Here is a 20,281-nt window from a genome sequence, read left to right as displayed (position 1 = left end):
GGGCTCGAACTCACAAACCGTGAGACTGTGACTGGAGCCAAAGTCAGATGCTTAACAGACTGAGCTACCCAGGCACCCCTGCTGGTGACTATTTTAATGAAGTTCACTTGACTCTATGCTTGCTTTCTGTACTCCCTCATTTCATCGTCTGTACTGGATTCATTGGCAACTTGTACCCATTTTCAACAAAATGCTTGAAGGCTGGTAATATTTTACATACAATGGGGTGCTTAATTCCTGAATGAGAAAACTCTGAGTCTTATGAAGATTTTTAATTTCCAGGAATTTTCTAGGTAGTAAAATACTTTGTGAGTTTAAACCTCCTAAATAAATACAAGCTTTCAGTTGGAAAAAGAAAGTCAGTCATATAATTGGTTTGGCATTTTGTGAGTTTTGATGTCCTCTTACAGATGTTAACTCATGTAACCCACAATAATTGATTTACAGATAAAAAAGAATTTTCCTCATTTCACAGACAGGGAAATCTGATCAAGGAATTTAGAAACTCGTGTGGCTGGGAAGGAATTCAGATTCATTTCCAAAGCCTGCATCCTTTTCGTAATGTGACTTCCTGCCTTTTACACTGCTAATAGTAGAGAAGTATTACCTCCCTTCTCAAGGTACAAATGATGGAAATGGAGTGATGTCCTTTACTCTGCTCGTCTAATGTGTGTTAGGCTCATACTGTCCCATAGGCTCACACTGGTATTCTTTTTCCCTTAATACTTTCTGTGATCCTGGATCATGAATTTCAGATAAACAGGTAAGTAACAGGGGACTCTCCATTATATCTGGGAATTTTTAATGTTTCATTATTTTATTGGCAGGTGGAGATGCCTTCCATCTGCTCTTCCTAAGTGAGAAAAAAAGCACTATAAGTTTTATTACTTACGGGGAAAACGTCCATCATCACTCTGAGGAGTGATTTGTTCCCGTGGTATGTGCAGCAAAACACAATTTAAAGCCTCAGATAAAAAATAGTGATGATGATCATTTGTCAGTGGTCTATAGTATTGTGTAGATATCATACAAGAATATGAATAACATGTATGATCTTATTTAAGCTTTATGATCGTCCCGTGTGTTACAAACATAGATACCCTCTTTGAGAAAGAAAAGAAGCCCGAGTCTAGCTCTGTCTGATTCTGGAGACTGGGAACAAAGCACTGTAGGAAGGGGTGAGGGGGCCTTACTCGTCCGCTGGAACTGGATAATCCATAAGCTGAAAGATGACCTTCTTTGGTGAAGTGCGTGTCAGCAAGGTAGTGACCCGCAGCATAGCTTGCCTCATCGCATGAGAAGAGTTTTCACGCAGTTTCTTATAAATAGCATCCACAATCTTAGACACCTGGAAAAGTAATTTCAAGGGTCAAGCAAGTGCCTCTTGTTCCATGGCAACCTGTCAACCAAGGCATTTCTTGGATGTAAGAATTCGGTCCTTTTCAGAATGGCCACGGCAGCAATTTATACACAAATACGCACTAGAGGAAAGCATATTCACGTGTGCGACTACACAATGTAAAATACTTATTTGGATGAGAGGAAGCCTATCTGTTTACTATAGTGGAAAAATACCTGTTTTTTTATTTTAATTTATTTACTAAAATTTTTTAATGTTTATTTTTGAGAGACAGAGCATGAGCAGGGGAAGGGCAGAGAGAGGGGGAGACACAGAATCCAAGGCAGGCTCCAGGCTCTGAGCTGTCAGCATAGAGCCCGAAGCTGGGCTCGAACTCACAAACCACGAGATCATGACCTGAGCCGGAGTCGGACACTCAACCGACTGAACCACCCAGGTACCCCAAAATACCCATTAAAAAGTTTATTTGGGGAAGGTAGGCTTCATTATATAAAACACATAGGCTCAGTGTAGAAAACATATGTATAATTCAAGTCCTTTAAGAAGGAAGTCAAAATAGGGGCGTCTGGGTGGCTCAGTTGGTTGGGCGTCTGACTTCAGCCAGGTCATGATCTCATGGCTCATGAGTTCAAGCCCCGCCTTGGACTGTGGGCTGACAGCTCAGAGCCTGGAGCCTGCTTCAGATTCTGTGTCTCCCTCTCTCTCTCTCTCTCTCTCTCTCTGCTCCTTCCCCACTCATGCTCTGTTTCTCTCTCTCTCTCAAAAAATGAATAAACATTAAAAAAAAATGGAAAAAAAAGAAGGAAGTCAAAATAATGGAACAGAAAAACAATGGAACTGTATCCTTTAAAACCTTTCTGGCAATTAAAGAAGACTTGAATGTGCGTATGGAATGGGGAAACTGTGTTTGGAAGAATGGCCCAGAATGGTAAACACTGAGTCATAAGCTTGCAAATTTTATTCATAAGTCCTATGTGTGTTCAATGTTTTCCCCTTTTTATGCATTCCTAAACAAGGAGATTTCTAGTTAGACCTGAAATTTGTCTCAAGCTAATGGTTGTAGATTCAACATCAATTTTCATCTTCCTGGATGCCTGCATTTTTTATTTGGAAATACTCCTCAGAGATCATAAGCTGAGATGTTGGTTGACGTAAATTTACATCCCATTGCGATTGCCTCATGCACAATTCAGTTAGTTATCTGTGCACAGCCCTCTACTCCAAACAAAAGAAAAAAAAAAATAAGCGAAGTGTTAAGAGTGCAGGACATTCCTTCCGCCATATATGCTCCAAGGGGAGCACGAAGTGGGAGACAATTAAACATTACTCTTCTCCATAGACATTTTTTAAAACATTTACTTATTTTTGAGAGACGGCGAGAGAGCACACGTGCTCTCATCCCCTTTTCTCCTCATCCCATTCCTTTCCAGGCAGCGCGTCCCCTACAACAAGCCAGCTATGTCACTGTATGCTCAAGTGTGCTGTAATGATCTGCTTTCATTCTCAAGAAAAGACTTGCTGTGTTACGGTTATTTAGAGACTGGAAACCCACAGACTCCATGTGCAGTTTCAGTGGTTTCCAAGGATAATTTTAACTATGCACAATTTCCCATTATAACTGATTTTAGAACCTAGCCCTGTTTAAGATGACAATCCACTGTACTCAGTACTTTGTTTGTGGGAGCTTGGGTGGAGCGATGAATTGCTGAACCCCATTTCTGTTCAGTTGCTTTCTCTCTGTTTAATGATATTACTGCGGCAGAGGCTAGTTTTACACGTCTAGTTTTCTGTTGGGCTCCTCTTCCCCTCCAGGGCCTTGGTATGGCTTTATCTACCCTCTCTTTCTCACCGCATGAGAGAAGAGCTTAATTTATCAAGGAAAGGACTGTCACCCTCCAGCTTTCCCCTTGGTCCAACTTGCCTTCTGGAATGCTCCTGGATGTAGCCATGTTGGGAATTCTATAGAAAGCTTTACTTCCCCTTTCCTGCTCGCTGAATTTGAGTATGAGCTCTCAGTTTATTTTCTTTTTTTGTTTTTTCAAACATTTTCAAACATTGACTCATTTTGGAGAGACCGAGCGCCCGTGGGGGAAGGGCAGAGTGAGAGGGAGACAGAAGCCAAAGCTCTGTCAGCACAGAGCCCAACATGGGGTTTGAACCCATGAGCCGTGAGGTCATGACCTGAGCCGAAGCCGGATGCTCAACCGACTGAGCCACCCAGGCTCCCCTCTCAGTTTATTTTCAGTCGAATAACACCATGTGTCAGCACCAGAAACTGAGAGTTCAGCCCTCATGTCACCATCAGATCAGGGCTGGTTTCATGAGCATGTGACCTATGCATTTGACAGGGTTCCGCACTTAGAAGGTTCAGAGCTTTGCTGTCGCCATCTCGAATATTGAAATAATTTTATTTTTGAGCTTGTGTTTTCGAAGTGAAGTCCCATGGGACCATAGAGCATGCACATGAGCCGGGAAGTTGGTGGCTGTGGCTCCCGTGTGCAGTCCCGTTCACATGCAACGTGCACAGTCTAAGTGCACAGACTTCCAGTGGACCCGAGATGTGTAGCAGTCAGTGGGAAATCACAGCGCGTATAAGATAAGCATTCATTGAAGCCTCAACCACTTAAATGGAAAATGATGACTCATCAATAAGCTGAAGGTAGAAGGCGTTTATAGAAAGTGTGAATGTCAGAAATACAAACAATCGAGTTAGTTTTGTGTATTGCTTCCACTCTTTTGGTGCGAATGAAAACATATTCGTGTATGAGCTGTCACTTGCATTATTTTCTTGAGTTAAACACCTCTGTGTTTTCACCTGTAAATGGCATGGCACGATGTAAAAATGGCTGGTAAAATTTGTGCTACTTTAAAATTTTAGTTTTTTTTTTTAACTTAAAGACATTAAGTAGAAAATAAAAATGCTATGACAAATTGAGAGAAAGAGAGAGATCATGGAGGAAAGGGGGGGAAAAACTTCATAGGACTGTATATATATTTTAGGTTTTCATTTAAATTCTAGTTAGTTAACATAGTGTAATATTGGTTACAGGAGTAGAATTTAGTGACATATGATTGTATATTTAATGGCACTTTAAATAATAGCACATGTTTTGAACAGAAAGCCCCACGTTTATTTGCACTTGGCCCCACAAATCACATAGCCAGGACTGCAGCAAGCTGAGGGTCCCTGAAAACTTTCCTTAGTGGTTACGCAGGAGAGTTCAATTATGTCTGCATTATTCTACAGTTATTAATGTATTTCTTTAAAAAAACTGACGCAAATGTGGCAAAATGTTATTATTTGGTATGATTGGCAGGTAAACATTCATGCCATTGTTTTCCACACTTTCCGTATGCTTGAAATATTTCACACACAAAAAAACCCTCATTTGATCAAAGCGACATGTTGAACAATAACAAGAAATACATAGGAAAAGAAGTAGCATATAACAAAGGCAATGAGAGAACAAAGTTAGAGAATAAACTCCGTGCCCCCTACTCATTGTCAAGTGTCTTACCATGGTGACCTTATGGGCATGATACTCCAGAGTCAGTTTCAGTATGGTTGACGCCTTGAATGCAGTTACACAATTGGGTGAAGACAGTGTCATCAGGAGACTCCACACAAAGTCAGTCAGCAAGGACGGCATTAAAGTTTGTCCTACACTCTGAAACCAAAAGGAGAGCCATGACCTCAGGGCTGACCAACAACAACATAAGAAAGACCGCTGAGGGGCGCCTGGGTGGCGCAGTCGGTTAAGCGTCGGACTTCAGCCAGGTCATGATCTCGCGGTCCGTGGGTTCGAGCCCCGCGTCAGGCTCTGGGCTGATGGCTCAGAGCCTGGAGCCTGTTTCCGATTCTGTGTCTCCCTCTCTCTCTGCCCCTCCCCCGTTCATGCTCTGTCTCTCTCTGTCCCCAAAATAAATAAACGTTGAAAAAAAAAATTAAAAAAAAAAAAAAAAAAAAGAAAGACCGCTGAAGCTCCAGGCCCAGGGGCCAGGTACCGCTACGTGGTTTTGGGGGGGCCTTAGGCATTTTTGCAGTTCTAGCCCTCTTCCTTCACTCAAAAATGTTAAATCATATTTCACAAGTGTGGTGATATTGAGATGACTAGAATTCGAGTGGAATTGCATTTTTTTTTCTTCTGATTTTTAAAGCGGCTCAAATATTTTCATCTGGATAAGTCAGCTGTGGGGCCAGTCCAGGAAGAAATGAAAAACTATGAACCGCTTGCAAGAGGCTCAGAGGAGGCTGCCCATCCACTCATTAGCCTAATCATGGCACTCAGGGTCCCGAGTCCGGGGCACTGGATGGAGGATGGAAGGAAGTAGAAGAACTTTCTAGTAAATTCTAATTTTTTTTAATGTTTATTTATTATTGAGAAAGAGAGAGACAGACAGACAGACAGAGCATGAGCAGGGGAGGAGCAGAGAGAGGGGGAGACACAGAATCCGAAGCAGGATCCAGGCTCCGAGCTGTCAGCACACAGTCCGATGCAGGGCTCGAACCCACGAACCATGAGATCATGACCTGAGCCGAAGTCGGTCACTCAACCAACTGAGCCACCCAGGCGCCCCTCTAATAAATTCTAGATGCTTGGTTTCTTCATGTAAATGGATAACTTCATAGTCAACCAGGCTCGTGATTTTTGAGGTGTGGGGTGGGTGAGAATAAATGCTTGATTCTGGAAAAATGCACTATCATCTGTGTCTCTTTGGTGAAATGACTCAGTAATTCAAATTCAAATTTAAGGTGCATATTTAAGACATCTATGCAGTATTTTTGACTATGTTATGTAAGGTGTATCACTTCCACATCTCAGCTTCACACGATTCTATCCCCTCGGCCATGGGAGAAGACACTGCTTCACGTATGCACTTTTTAGCAGGAACCAAAAGACTCTCCCACTTCCAGAGATGAGCTAGCCTTGAAGGGTGTCCCCAGCAACTGTGCTGAGCTGTTGGCTCCATGTGTGTGGCTAGAGGGCCAGGTATTAGACAGCCCAACCTAGGCTGCAGAGCTGGGTGACCTCGCAAGTGTGTGGATAAGCCCATGTACCTTGAAGAAAGCGAGGGAGTATACAGAGCCCCATAGGTTTCCCCAAGGGTTGGGGTCAGTGTAAAAATTATTTATGCGGTACTGAGGTTTATCACTTCAACTTAAAATTTGTTTTAATAAGGTTTTTATTTTTTAGAGAGAGAGTACAAGCAGGGGAGAGGAGCTGAGGGGGAAAGAGAGAGAGAGAGGAGAGAGAGAGAGAATATTAAGCAGGGTCCACGCTCAGTGCGGAGCCCAATGTGGGGCTCGATCTCATGAGCCCAAATTAAGAGTTGGATGCTTAACCAGTGGAACCACCCAGGGACCCCTAATAGGTGTTTTAAAACAAAATCTAAAGCAAGTTATTTTGATGTTTGCTGAGTAAATTATAATACTATTGAAAAGCCTGTTGATTGATGACTCCACTAACTTTGCTGAATAACCAGAGTTCCCCATCTTTAGTGACATATTTATTAATCAAACAAAAGAAGTATAAAACTAGAAAATACCTCATGTGCATGCTATAAGGATTACATAAAAATAATATAAATTGCTATATTCAGGAATATTTGGCATCATTCTTACTCATAGAGATGCAAATCATGAAGGCAAACACTCTACATATTATTTACTCTGTGCTTCACTGAACTTTAAAAACATGGAAAAATTTATTAAAAATAGAAACTGTTGAAATCAGTTGCCACTAGGGACTCCTGGGTGGCTTAGTCGGTTAAGCATCCCACTTCCGCTCAGGTCATGATCTCACTCCTGGTGGGTTCAAGCCCTGCGTCAGGCTCTGAGCTGTCTCCCAGTCTCTCTGCCCCTCCCCTGCTTACTCTCTGTCTCTCTCTCAAAAATAAATAAACATAAGAAGAAAGAAAGAAAGAAAGAAAGAAAGAAAGAAAGAAAGAAAGAAAGAAAGAAGTTGTCACTAAAAGTAATAATACACATGAAAGAAAAGCCATTGGATAAAGCGGGGGGTAAGTTACCTGGGCAATTTTAGCTCTGTCTCGTTGCAAGACTTTGGGTACAAATTCTTGTACGGAGGACGGAGACAGGAGGCAGTGATTTCCATGCTTCTCATACTTTGTGGATTTAGTTTTTTCAATGTCCTCTGTATTGAGAAAAAGAGTTTAAGGTTTTTGTTGATCATCAGTTCCTTCTATGACATTGCTGTTTCCAATTTCTCCTTCCTATCCGATTCTGGAGATATAAAGTGTTCTGAACATTTAACTCTCCGCTGACAGTTTGATCACATCAGATATTATGACAGCACAGACTCAGAGTCTATAAAGTGTTTAAGTGAGGCCTCTGTGAAATACGAATGAAATACATAGATCATTTTAATAGGTTCAGCAGATATTGAATATATTTAGGCCATCAAATGCATCATTCAGCGCCCTGGAAAAGCTGTCGCTAAGGTGGAGGGTTTCTTGATAGGATACCAGACTTGGAGGCATTTTGCAAAGAGCTGGGGAAGTCATATAGCAGGAAAGCCAGGAGCTCTCAGTGAAAGCTTCAGGTGCTGATGTCTTTAGTTCCAGAGAAGGTACCTTGTAACGATTTTTGTTTGTTAACAGCTCCATAGGGATATAATTGACATCCAGCTTGTCTAAAATGTACAATTTGTTAAGTTTTTATATATGTATATACTCACAAAAACATTACTGCAATAAAAAAAAATAAACGAAAAATAAAAAAAAGACCCAATCATATTCATTGCCTCCACCACACCTGCTCCCCTGTACCCACCCCTGATCCAAAGATATCCACGGTTCTGCTTTCCATCATTCGCTTTCTGTCAAGTGTGTACTTTCTGATCTTAGATAAGTGGATTCATATAGGATGTACTCTTCTGTTGTGTCGCATGTTGCCCTCAGCGGAATTGTTTTGTGATTCACCCAAGTGGTTATAGGTATAGGTATAGGTATAGGTATAGGTATAGGTATAGGTTATCATTCCCGTTTTACTGATGAATACTATGCCATCGTCTGCTTACCCATTTGCCTATTGATGGACATTTGGGTTGTTTCCAGGGTTTTGGCTTTTCCAAATAAAGGTGCTATCAACATTTGTGTACATGTTTTGCTCTGGGTACCTGCTTTCATTTCTCTTAGCTAAATCCCAAGTTATGGAATGACTGGGTCATTTGGTCGATGTGTGTTTATCTTTTTAGGATAAACGGCCAAATTGTTTGCCAAAGTTGTCGTACCGTGTCACGCTCCCTCTGGCAACGTGAGAGTCCCAGCTGCTTCACATCTTTAATAACATATGGTATGGTCAGAGTTTCCATTTGAGACATCCTAATGAATATGTAGTGGGATCTCGGGCAGTTTTTAAGCTACACGTCTTTTATGACCAAATATTGAACATCTTTTGATGTGTGTCTTTGCCATCTGTGTCTCTTTGGGGAAATGACTCAGTAATTCAGATTCAAATTTACCATTTTTTAATTTGGTTGTCTGTTTTCTTACAGAGTTTGGAGTGTTCATTTTTAAATTCTGGGTGTGAGCCTTTTGTCAGATATGTAACTTGCAAATATTTTCTCCCAGTCTGTGGCTTATCTGTTCTCTTAGCAGTGCCTTTCAAAGAGCAGAAATACTTAATTTTTCACTTTTAAAATGTATAGGTCATGCTTTTGGTGTTGTGTTTAAGACATCTTTGCCTAACTCAAGGTACAAGGACTTCTTGTTTCATAGTTTTAACTATGGGTCCATTTTGAATTAATTTTTGCATTACATATAAGATATAGATCAAAGTTCTTTTCTTTTGCATAGATACATAGATACATAACCAATTTTTCAACACCATTTATCAATGTTTACTCTTTCTCCATTGAATTGGCTTTGACCCTTTATCAAAAATCATTTGACCATATGTGTGCAGATCTATTTATTTATTTATTTATTTTTATTTTTTTTTCAACGTTTATTTATTTTTGGGACAGAGAGAGACAGAGCATGAACGGGGGAGGGCCAGAGAGAGAGGGAGACACCGAATCGGAAACAGGCTCCAGACTCTGAGCCATCAGCCCAGAGCCTGACGCGGGGCTCGAACTCATGGACCGCGAGATCGTGACCTGGCTGAAGTCGGACGCTTAACCAACTGCGCCACCCAGCCGCCCCTATGTGCGGATCTATTTAAAAACGTTTGCACTTATGTTCTTGAGGAACGTTGGTCTGTAGTTTTTTGTTTTTGTTTTTCTTGTCATGTCTTTATGTGGTTTTGGTATCAGAATGTTGCTGGCCTCCTTGAATGATTTGGCGTGTTTCCTCATTCTCACATTTCTGGAAGAATTTGGGTAGGATTGGAATACTTTCTACCTTTAAGTGTTTGCTAGAGCATTACAGTCTGGCGTTTTCTTTGTAGGTATTTTTTCATTTAGTTCAAAATGCTTTCAATTTCTACTTTTATTTCTTTTTTTTGACTCATGGTTTACTTAGAAGTGGATTACCTGGTTTCCGAATATTTTGAATTTTCCAGGTATCTTTCTAGTTTTATTTCTAGGTTAATTCCATTTTGGTCAGAGAATACATTTTGGACGAATTAAAGACTTTATACTTTCTTAAGATTTGATTCATGGCTTGAATGTGGTCTCTATTTTGGTAAGTTTTCTGTTTTTCCCTTGAGAATGTTCGTTTTTCCATTATTGGTGGAGTGTTCTCTATATATTAATTAGGTCAAGTTGGTTCAAGTCTATATCCTTAAAAATTTTCTGTGTGATTATGAATTATTGAGAAAGAGATACTGAATTCTTTGACTATAATGGTACATCTGCTCCTTGTAGTTCTATCCTTTTTTAAAAAATTATTTTTAGAGAGAGCATGTGCACAAGCGAGTGGGGGCAGAGGGAGAGGAAGGGAAAGTGTCTCAAGCAGGCTCCCTGCTCTGCATGGAGAGTGTTGCGGGGCTCAATCTCATGACCCTGAGGTGGTGACCTGAGCTGAAATCAAGAGTCAGATGCTTAACCGACTGAGCCACCCAGGCGCCCCCTAGCTCTATCCATTTTTGTTTAATGTATTTTAATTTTTATAAATTTTTTATTTTAGGGACATACATGTTTAGCATTGTTGTCTTATTAATTAATTGACCCCTTTATCATTATGAAATGATCCTCTTTTTCCCTGGAAGCATTCTTTGCTCTGAAATATATATTTTTTGATATTGATTCAGCCACTCTAATTTCTTTTTGACTAGTGTTACTGTGTTATCTTCCAACTTTTAACTTTTATTCTATTTATGGCTTTGCATTTAAACTGGGTTTCTCATAGGGCAGCATATAGTTGAGCCTTGCTTTTTATCCAATCTGATAATCTCCACCTTTTCACTGGAGGTGTTCAGAATATTTACATTTACTCTAGATGGCTTTAAGTCTTCACTATTTGTTTTCTATTTTTCCCATCTGTTCTTTCTATTTTGCCTCTTTTTTGTCTTCTTTTAAAGTAGTTTTTAAAACATTACATCTCAATTTGGCTTACTATATGTACCTCTTGGCTATATTATTTAGGAGGCTGCTTTAAGGTTTATATTACACATCTTTAACTTATCACAGTTTACTTGTTAAGTGACATGTCACACTCTGTTTGCAGGAACCTTAAAAAGTAATCCTACTTCCTCTTTCAAGCCTCTATTGTTGTCATATAGCTTTTACATTATTATTTTTTGCCTTGAACAGTTGATTATCATTTTAAAAGATTAAATAATGAGAAGGGGCGCCTGGGTGGCTCAGTCAGTTAAGCATCCGACTTTAGCTCAGATCATGAACTCACAGTTCATGAGTTCGAACCCCATGTCGGGCTCTGTACTGACAGCTCAGAGCCTGGAGCCCGCTTCGGATTCTGTGTCTCCCTCACTCAATGCCCCTCTTCCCACTCAGGCTCTCTCTCTCTCTCTCTCTCTCTCTCTCTCTCTCAACTAAATAAACATTAAAAAAATTTTTTTTTAAATAATGAGGACAGAATATTTACCTACGTAGTTGCAACCCATTACTCTTCATTCCTTTATGCGGATCTAGATTTTCACCTGGATGTTCTTCCTTGAAGGATTTCCTTTAATATTTCTTTTAGTGCAGATCTGCTGGCAGTGAATTCTAGCAGCTCTTGTATATGTAAACATGTCTTTATTTCACTTTTGTTTTTAAAAGAATTTTTGCTGGCTAAAGAATTCTAGATTGCCTTTTTTCCCCCCTGTACATTGAGAGGCTGCTCCATTGTTTACGGCTTTTACTGATAAGAAATTTACTGTCATATTTACTTTTGTTCCTGTGAATGAAATGTGTCTTATTTTCTCTGGCCCTCTTGAAAATTACACTGTTAATTTTTGCCAGAGTGTTCTTCACCTCAGATATTATGCTTTTAATCTCCAGACGTTCAATTGAGGTCTTTTAGAAATTTTTCTATGTCTCTACTTAACATGTTCATCTTTTTCTTGGACTCTTTAAATAATTGGAATATATTATAACAATTGTTTTAACATCCCTTTCTACGAATTATATCATCTGAGCTATTTCTGGGTCAGTTTTGATTCATTTCTCTCCTCATTATGTGCTGTGGTCTGATTCTGTGCAAGTGTAATAATTGTTATTGGACACTGTGAATTTTAACTTGTTGACTGCTGGAATATTGGTATTCCTAGGAGTAGGTTTGAACTTCATTCTGATTAACATTTAAAGTATTTGGAGATAACCTGATCTTTTTAGATCTTATTTTTAAGGTCTGTTAAGTGGCACTAAAACAATGTAGTCTAGAGATCGTCTTTTCCTTCTAATGAAACAAAACCCTTTGAGTACTCTTCCTCATTACTTGTGCATTATGAAGTTTTAAATGTTGGCTTATCGTCATAGGCACTATTCCCAGCCTTTGTGAGTTCATTGGATTTTTCTCCCTAAACATTCTCCCCTGGCCTCAGGTAGTTTCCTTCACATTCATATTCTTTTTTGTTGTTGTTGTTAAGTTTATTTACTTCTTTTGAGAGAGTGAGCATGAGTGGGGGAGGGGCAGAAAGAGGGGGAGAGAGGGGGGAGAGAGAGAGAGAGAGAGAGAGAGAGAGAGAGAGAGAGAGAGAGAATACCAAGCAGGCTCTGTGTTGTCAGTGTGGAGCCCGGCACAGGGCTCAAAGCCACGAACTATGAGATCATGACCTGAGCAGAAATCAACTAACTGAGCCACCCATGCATCCTCTCACATGCGTGTTTTGACCACTACATACCTGAATAAGGAGAACCCTGTGCAAATCTCTGGAGCTCTTTCTTTGTGCACTCCTCTCTGGCCCTCAGACCTGTGAGCTCTAGCTATCATGACCTCTCTGGATCCCTAATTCTGTCTCTTCTTGGTGACACCATTGGGTTGCAGTCTACAAACTTACTTTAGGTGGTAAGCTCAAGCAACTGTAGACCCCACCTCATTTTGTTTATTTGTTTCCCTCTCTCATAAATCATTGTCCTTTGTTATCTGGTGTTCAATGCCTTACACACAATTATATATATATATGTATATATATATATATATATACACACACACATATATATATATATGTTTATATTTATACATTTAGTCATGTATTACAGGAGGGTAAATCTTTTCTCTAAGTTATTTGGAAATAGTATGATACTTTCAGGACTTGCTTTTATGCTTTGTTAGGCAGGCTACAGCAGCATTTACTGCTGGTGGCTAATTTTCCCCCACCCCTGAAGCAAGAATCTGAATATTCCATTTGATGCCCCATTAGAGGGGGAAAATATACCTCCTTTTTAAAAAAGTCCCATTGGTACCGTTTCTTCTCTTTCTCTTCTTCTTCCCCACAGCATTCCTGTCCCCAGCATTAACACCCAACACTAATCCAAGTATAGTACTTTATAGATCTTGAAGAACCATGATTGGCATATCTTGCTCATTCTAAAAAGATTATGAAAGGCCTGTTAGAAAGTGGAGCTATAGATGTTGGGGCAGGCTTTAGAAATCGACAGACATAGAGCCTTCTTGGGACCCACAAGGAGAACAGTTAGGGACAATTTGTAGTACCCCTTAGAAGAGATGGTAAATCGTTCTTACCGTTCTGACACTTTGCAATGCAGAGGAGGTGATGCATGCCCAAGGATGCTTGTTGTGTGATGGAGACGTCATTATGGCAACACAGAAGAGACAGTTCTGCTGCCAGGACACCCAGACATGGAGCGTCAACACTTGCCTAATGGGAAAAAACAAGGGAGAAAAATGCATTTTCTGTGCCTAGTCAACATCGAATGTTGGTATCCGATCCTCTAATATCTATATTGGACTAGGGTTAGAGGATGAGCTTCCAAATTTACCAAACCTATGTTCAAATCTGTTACTACCTCAGTTTCCTCCTCTGTGAAACGTAGATAACAAATGCTACCTTGTAATAGTTATCGTGGGGACTATTTACGACAAAAAAGCAAGTTCTTAGCAAAGTGTTTGGAAATGATGGGAACTCAACTAATGTTAGTTTCTATTCTGTATATCAGGTAGCAATTTTCAGGCAGCACATTCCAGGATATTGGGGCAGAGGGAGGATATCGAAAAACTGTCATGTGCTCTTGTCTATGTGTGACACACTTCAGATGCCTCTGTAAGCCACTGGAGAAATGTAACTTTTCCTCCTGGAGTTGTTCTGATTCTTCCCAAAGAAATTCATTTTTTAAAAAATCAGAGCATTTACTTTTGATGCCAAAGCTACTATCACAACCTTTATGTATTTCTTCCTACAACGTCCTGTGACACAGGCTGTTCAAATAGTTAGATTTTCATCTTGATTGACTAGTCAAGAAGAAAGGAGAGGTGGAAGAGACATTCTGGTTTTGTGAAGGTTTGAGTACCATTACCAATTATTTTTTAAACAAAGGGGGCTCTGTTCACATGTAGGTTTGGTAAACTAGTAGGCCTTCTTGTTTCTAAGACAGGTGATTATTTTTCTTAAATAGATGTTTCGAGGATTAGAGCAAATGTTGGTGGTAAAAGTTAGAACCAAGTCAACCCTGTGGGAGGATCCCACGGCCTGTTTCTCTTTCTTTCTACTTCTCTCATATGTCTGCTTAGCTCTGCCTCTCATGTTGCTTGATCCACCCCTTTCTCTCAATCTTAAACACACACACACACACACACACACACACACACACACACACACAGTCATTTCTAAAGAGGAATGTGAAGTGAACTGGGTCATGGGTCAAGGGCATAACTGAACAAGGATACTGGGAGTGATGGTCTCAGTGGAAGAAGGAGAGATAATCCTTTACTTCTGTGGATTCTTTGTAAGGCTGGCCTTGGGGTCCCTCTACTCTAGGAGTCCTATGAGTTAGGAGAATCTAGAAGCAGACAGTACAGACATTACACTGGGCTCTAGGGAGACATGTTTTCCTTCCCTGGGTGCTCTTTTCTTTGGAATTGCAGCCCAGGTTTCTTTTTCCATCTAATGGCAAGATTTTAAGAACCACCATCACACTGTGGGACTGAGTGGTACTTCTCTATCGGGCCCGATGGGGGAGTAGTCCTCTCAGCTTAGTTCACAGAAGTTGGGAACCCTTTACAAGGGATTGCCCCTGAAGTCTTATTTGCCTCAAATGGCTTTTCTGATTATGCCTCCTCAAGATCTTGTGGATGTGCAATTACCAGGTGTTTTTGTAAATGAAGCTATCAGTGGTCTATCTATTCTGTTTGCCAGGTTGGGTCTGTCTAATTTCTGTCTCTATTGTAGGTGTGGCTGTTTCTAGATTGCGTGGCACGTTTGAGGAGGATGGGGAACATGACAGGAGAAAGGCTCTGCACTGTGGAGCACACTGATTATGCCCTTCAGAAGTGTACCAACAACAGCTACACTCTCTCCAACACAAGACTTTGGGAACTTCCAATACAATATGGCCCTGCTTTTATAGAAAATCTATCCAAGTGCTGAAAGGAAAATAAGCATTAAGACCTGGAGAAAAAAAAAAAAAAAACTTCTCAGGATCCATCCCTAAGCTGGAGTATTTCTGCTCACTTTTCTGACCCTTTCTTACTGGATTCCTTCTTTGTAGATGTGGCCTCTCCGGTTCCTTGTCTTAACAATAATGGTAGTTTAGGTACTAAATTCCAGAGGCAACCACTCCTAAGTGTTTTTAGCTGCTTCTTCTGGAGGTCACCTTTTTATCTCTAAATAATGGACTCCCATTTCTGTTCTAATATCAGTTTGGGACATTGCCTATCTATTCCTGCTGTGATAAATTAGGGGTTATCACATCTTTCTGTTTTACCACCATCCTCTCTATACAGCTTGTTACTCATTATGGCACATTACTATTTGTAGTCCTTCCCTTTTCTGTTTTCATAATATGGCAGTACTTTTATTTCTTGTTTCATAGTATACAAATGCCTTGTTGATCTTCTGCTTTATAGAGTAAGTGTTTTGGAGCACTTGTATTTCCCTTCAACTTTTTTCTACCATGTCTTCTACTTTCTTACTACTTTTGCCTGTACTTTATCTTGCGTTTATTTATTGTGGCAAAAAATATACATAACCTACAATTTACCATTTTAACCCTTTTAAAGTACCCAATTCAGTAGCATAAATCACATTCACAATGCGGAACAACCACCACCTCTCTCTGGCTCTAAATCTTTTTCATCACCTCAAGTGAAAACCGCTAACCAGTCAGTCTTTATTCTTTGGTAACCACAGTCCCTGTCAACTACAAAGCTGATTTCTGTCTCTGTGGATTTGCCTATTCTGTCATTTCATGTAAATTTTATAGAACATGTAGGCTTTTAGGTCTAATTTCTTTCACTTAGTGTAATGTTTTCCAGTTTTATTAATGTTGCAGTATATATCCGACCTCATTTCTCTTTTTGGCGGAGTAATATTCCATTGTACGAATATACCACATTTTATTTGTCTATTCACTTTGTTGATGGACATTTAGGTTGTTTCCACGTCTTGGCTATTGCAAATTATGCTGCAATGAACATTTGTGTAAAAGTTTTTGTTTGACCAGCTCTTTCAAATTCTTTTGGGTATATACCTAGGATTGCTGGGTCATATGGTAATTGTGTATTTAACTTGTTGAAGAACCACTAAACTCTTCCCTGCATTTTTGCTTTTGCATTGTTAAGTTTATAGCATTTGATGGGATTCGATAACTTATTTGAGTTTTCTGTGATTGATCCTAAAAGTTGAAAATCAATAATGTGGTCTTATTATTATGATTAAGTAAAATTGTTTAATGCATAGGCCATTTTTACTTTAATTATATTTTCTTTTGGCATATAAATATGTTTTCTCTACTCTTTTCAAGGCTAAATTCTCACCTGTGACCTGAATTGACTCTTTATTTTGATAATCATGTTTCTCTCTTTATTTATCTTGGGCTGACTCTGGTATTGGGAGGGGTTAATCCAAATGTCTGACAAATCTTGGTTATCTAGTCATACTTACAAATGCAATGCTTCTTGGCAGAATTTTTGTATGTGAGCAAGGCTCATCAACAGGTGGGCTTTGCTTTAGAGTGGTTAGGTGGGGACGCTGGGGTTACACTGAAATATTTCTGAACAATCAGGATAATTTTCTCAGGGGATTTTCTAGCCATTTTGAGGAAGAAGTCCTCAAATTTTATCTGCCAGTGGACCCAGATCCCTGTGGAATATAGTACATATGTAAAGGGGGATGGAAGGCAATAGAGTCTTCTATATAAACTTTCAGTGAATCCTTTCAGTTAATGCATGTATTTTCAACCCTGCTTTGCCTCTCACCCTTCATCATTACTTGGACCTCCAATCTCCAGCTTCTCCAGAGTTGCATAGGGCAAACTGCTTCCTAAAAAGCTGTACCCCATCCTAATGTTCACGTGCACCTGTCTTTCAGCTTCCTTTGTGAGGCTTTGTCAGTTACCATTTTCTATCTTTTCTATCATCCTGTTGACATCTAGCCCACCTAAAACTTTTTAGTAATTTGACAAATTTCATCACTTCCATTTTGTGAGGACTTTAGAGGGAGAGGAGAGAAAGGCATGCAGATAATCTGTTAGCTTTGACTGGAAATCCTCCACTCATCTTTTATTTATTTATTTATTTATTTATTTTAAAATTTAATTCCAGGTAGCTAATATACAAGGTTGGTTATATTACTTTCAGGTGTACAATGTGATTCAACACTTCCATACATTACCCGGTGTTCATCATCACAAGTGCACTCCTTAATCTCCATCACCTATTTAATCCATGCCTCTCCCCACTTCCCCTTCGGTAACCATCAGTTCATTCTCTACAGTTGAGAGTCTGTTTCTTAGTTTGTCTCTCTCTCTCTTTTTCCCTTTGCCCATTTGTTTTGTTTCTTAAATTCCACATATGATTAAAGTCATATGGTATTTGTCCTTCTCTGACTTCTTCTATTTAGTCTTATACTCTCTAGCTCCATCTATGTCATGGCAAACAGCGTGATTTCATTCTTTTTTATGGCTGAGCAATGTTTCATTGTGTGTGTGTGTGTGTGTGTGTGTGTGTGTGTGTGTGTATAGATACCACTTCTTTATCCATTCATCAGTTGATGGACATTTAGGCTGCTTCCATATCTTGGCTATGTAAATAATGCTGCTATAAACATAGGGGTGCATGTATCTCTTTGAATTAGTGTTTTTGTATTCTTTGGGTAAATACCTAGTAGTGCAATTTCTGGATCACAGAGCAGTTCTGTTTTTAACTTTTTGAGGAATCTCCATTCTGTTTTCCACAGTGGTCGCACCAGTTCACATTCCCACCAACAGTGCCAGAGGGTTCCTTCTCCTCCACATCCTTGCCAACATGTGTTGTTTCTTATGTTTTTGATTTAGCCATTCTGAGATGTTGGAGGCAATATCTCATTGTATGAATTTACATTTCACTGATGGTAAGTGATGATGAACATATTTTCATATGTCTGTTGGCCATCTGGAGGTCTCCTTTGGAGAAATGTCTATTTATGTCTTCTGCTCATCTTTAATTGGATTATTTGTTTTTTCGGTGTTGAGTTTTATAAGCTCTTTGTATTTTGGATACGAACTCTTTATTAGATATGTCATTTGCAAATATCTTCTCCCATTCAGTAAGTTGTTATTGTGCATGGTGTAAGAAGGGGTCAGTTTCATTTTTTGCATATAGCTGTCCAGTTTTTCCAATACCATTTATTAAAGATACTGTTTTTTCCCCCACTCAATATTTTTTCCTGCTTTCTTGAAGATTAATTGACCATGTAAATGTGGGTTTATTTCTGGGTTTTGTATTCTGTTCTATTGATACATGTGTCTGTTTTTGTGCCAGTACCATCATGTTTTGATTACTACCGCTTTGTAATATAAGTTGAAGCCCAACATTGTGGTCCCTCCAGCTTTGTTTTTCTCTTTCAAGATTGCTTTGGCCATTTGGGGTCTTTTGTGCTTCCATAAAAATTTTAAGATTCTTTGTTCTAGTTCTGTGAAAAATGCTGGTGGTATTTTGATAGGGATTGCATTAAATCTGTAGATTCCTTTGGGTAGTGTAGACATTTTAAAAATACTTGTTCTTCCAACCCACGAACATGGAATGTCTTTCCGTTTCTTTGTGTCGTCTTCAATTTCTTTCATCAGTGTTCTATAGTTTTCAGAGTACAGGTCTTTCACCTCTTTGGTTAGGTTTATTCTTAGGTATCTTATTGTTTTTGGTGCAATTGTAAGTGGGATTGTTAATTTCTCTTTCTGCTGCTTCATTATAGGTGTGTAGAAATGCAAATAGATTTCTGGGTATTGATTTTTTTTAATTTTTTTCAATATATGAAGTTTATTGTCAAATTGGTTTCCATACAACATCTGGGTATTGATTTTGTATCCTCTGACTTCACTGAATTCGTGGATCAGTTGTAGCAGTTTTTTGGTAGAGTTTTTAGGTTTTCTCTATATAGTAGCATGTCATCTGCAAGTAGTGAAAAGTTCACTTCTTCCTCATCATTTTGGATGCCTTTTATTTCTTTCTGTTGTCTGGTTGCTGTGGGTAGGACTTACTTCCAGTACTGTGTTGAATAAAAGTGGTGAGAATGGACTTCTTCCTGACCTTAAGGGAAAAGCTCTCATTTCCCCCCTATTAAAGATAATGTTAGCTGCAGGTTTTTAATACATGGCCTTTATTATGTTGAGATATGTTCCCTCTAGATGTACCTTGTTGAGGGTTTTTATCATGAATGGACGTTTTACCTTGTCGAATGCTTTTTCTGCATCTATTGAAATGATCATATGGTTCTTATCCTTTCTCTTATTGATGTGATGTATTACACTGATTAATTTGCAAATATTGAACCATTTGCATCCTGAGAATAAGTCCCACTGGATTGTAGTGAATAATTTTTTTAATGTATTGGTGAATTCAGTTTGCTAATATTTTGTTGAGTATTTTTGGATCTATGTTCACCAGAGATATTGGCCTGTGGTTCTCTTATTTTGTGGTTATATTTACCTCGTTTGGGTATCAGGTTAATGCTGGTCTCATAGAATGAATTTGGAAGTTTTCCTTTCTCTTTTATATTTTGGAAGGGTTTGTGAAGAACAGGTATTAACTTGTATTTAAATGTTTTATAGAATTTGTTTATGAAGCCATCTGGCCCTGGCCCTTCATTTTTTGGGAGTTTTTTGATTACTGATTTCATTTCTTTGCTGGCTATTGATCTGTTCAAAGTATCTATTTCTTCCTGTTTCAGTTTTGGCAGTTTATATCTTTCTAGGAATTTATTCATTTCTTCTAGGTTGTCCAATTTGTTGGCATATAGTTTTTAATAATATTCTACTATAATTGTTTGTTTTTCTGTGGTGTTGGTTGTTAGTTCTCTCTCATTTGTGATTTTATTTATTTCAGTCTTTTTACTTTTTTTCATGATAAGCCTGGCTAGAGGCCTAT

General features: G+C 39.1%; 1 protein-coding gene across 6 annotated transcripts in view; it reads right to left on the bottom strand.

Annotated features, from left to right (window-relative positions):
* Positions 1–20,281, bottom strand: part of MROH9 (maestro heat like repeat family member 9) — an 89,275-nt gene that overhangs the window by 27,387 nt on the left and 41,607 nt on the right. For all 6 annotated transcript variants that reach the window (XM_006942690.3, XM_045049117.1, XM_045049116.1 and 3 more), the window contains exons 8-11: positions 13,448–13,583; positions 7,388–7,512; positions 4,879–5,028; positions 1,194–1,348 (exon numbers count right to left, since the gene is read on the bottom strand). In XM_006942690.3, coding sequence (XP_006942752.2) covers positions 1,194–1,348; positions 4,879–5,028; positions 7,388–7,512; positions 13,448–13,583 — 566 coding nt within the window. The remainder of the gene's footprint in view (positions 1–1,193; positions 1,349–4,878; positions 5,029–7,387; positions 7,513–13,447; positions 13,584–20,281) is intronic.

The sequence above is a fragment of the Felis catus genome, chromosome F1 (assembly GCF_018350175.1).
Source record: "Felis catus isolate Fca126 chromosome F1, F.catus_Fca126_mat1.0, whole genome shotgun sequence".
NCBI classification, from domain to species: domain Eukaryota; kingdom Metazoa; phylum Chordata; class Mammalia; order Carnivora; family Felidae; genus Felis; species Felis catus.
This window is presented reverse-complemented; position numbering and strand designations above follow the sequence as displayed.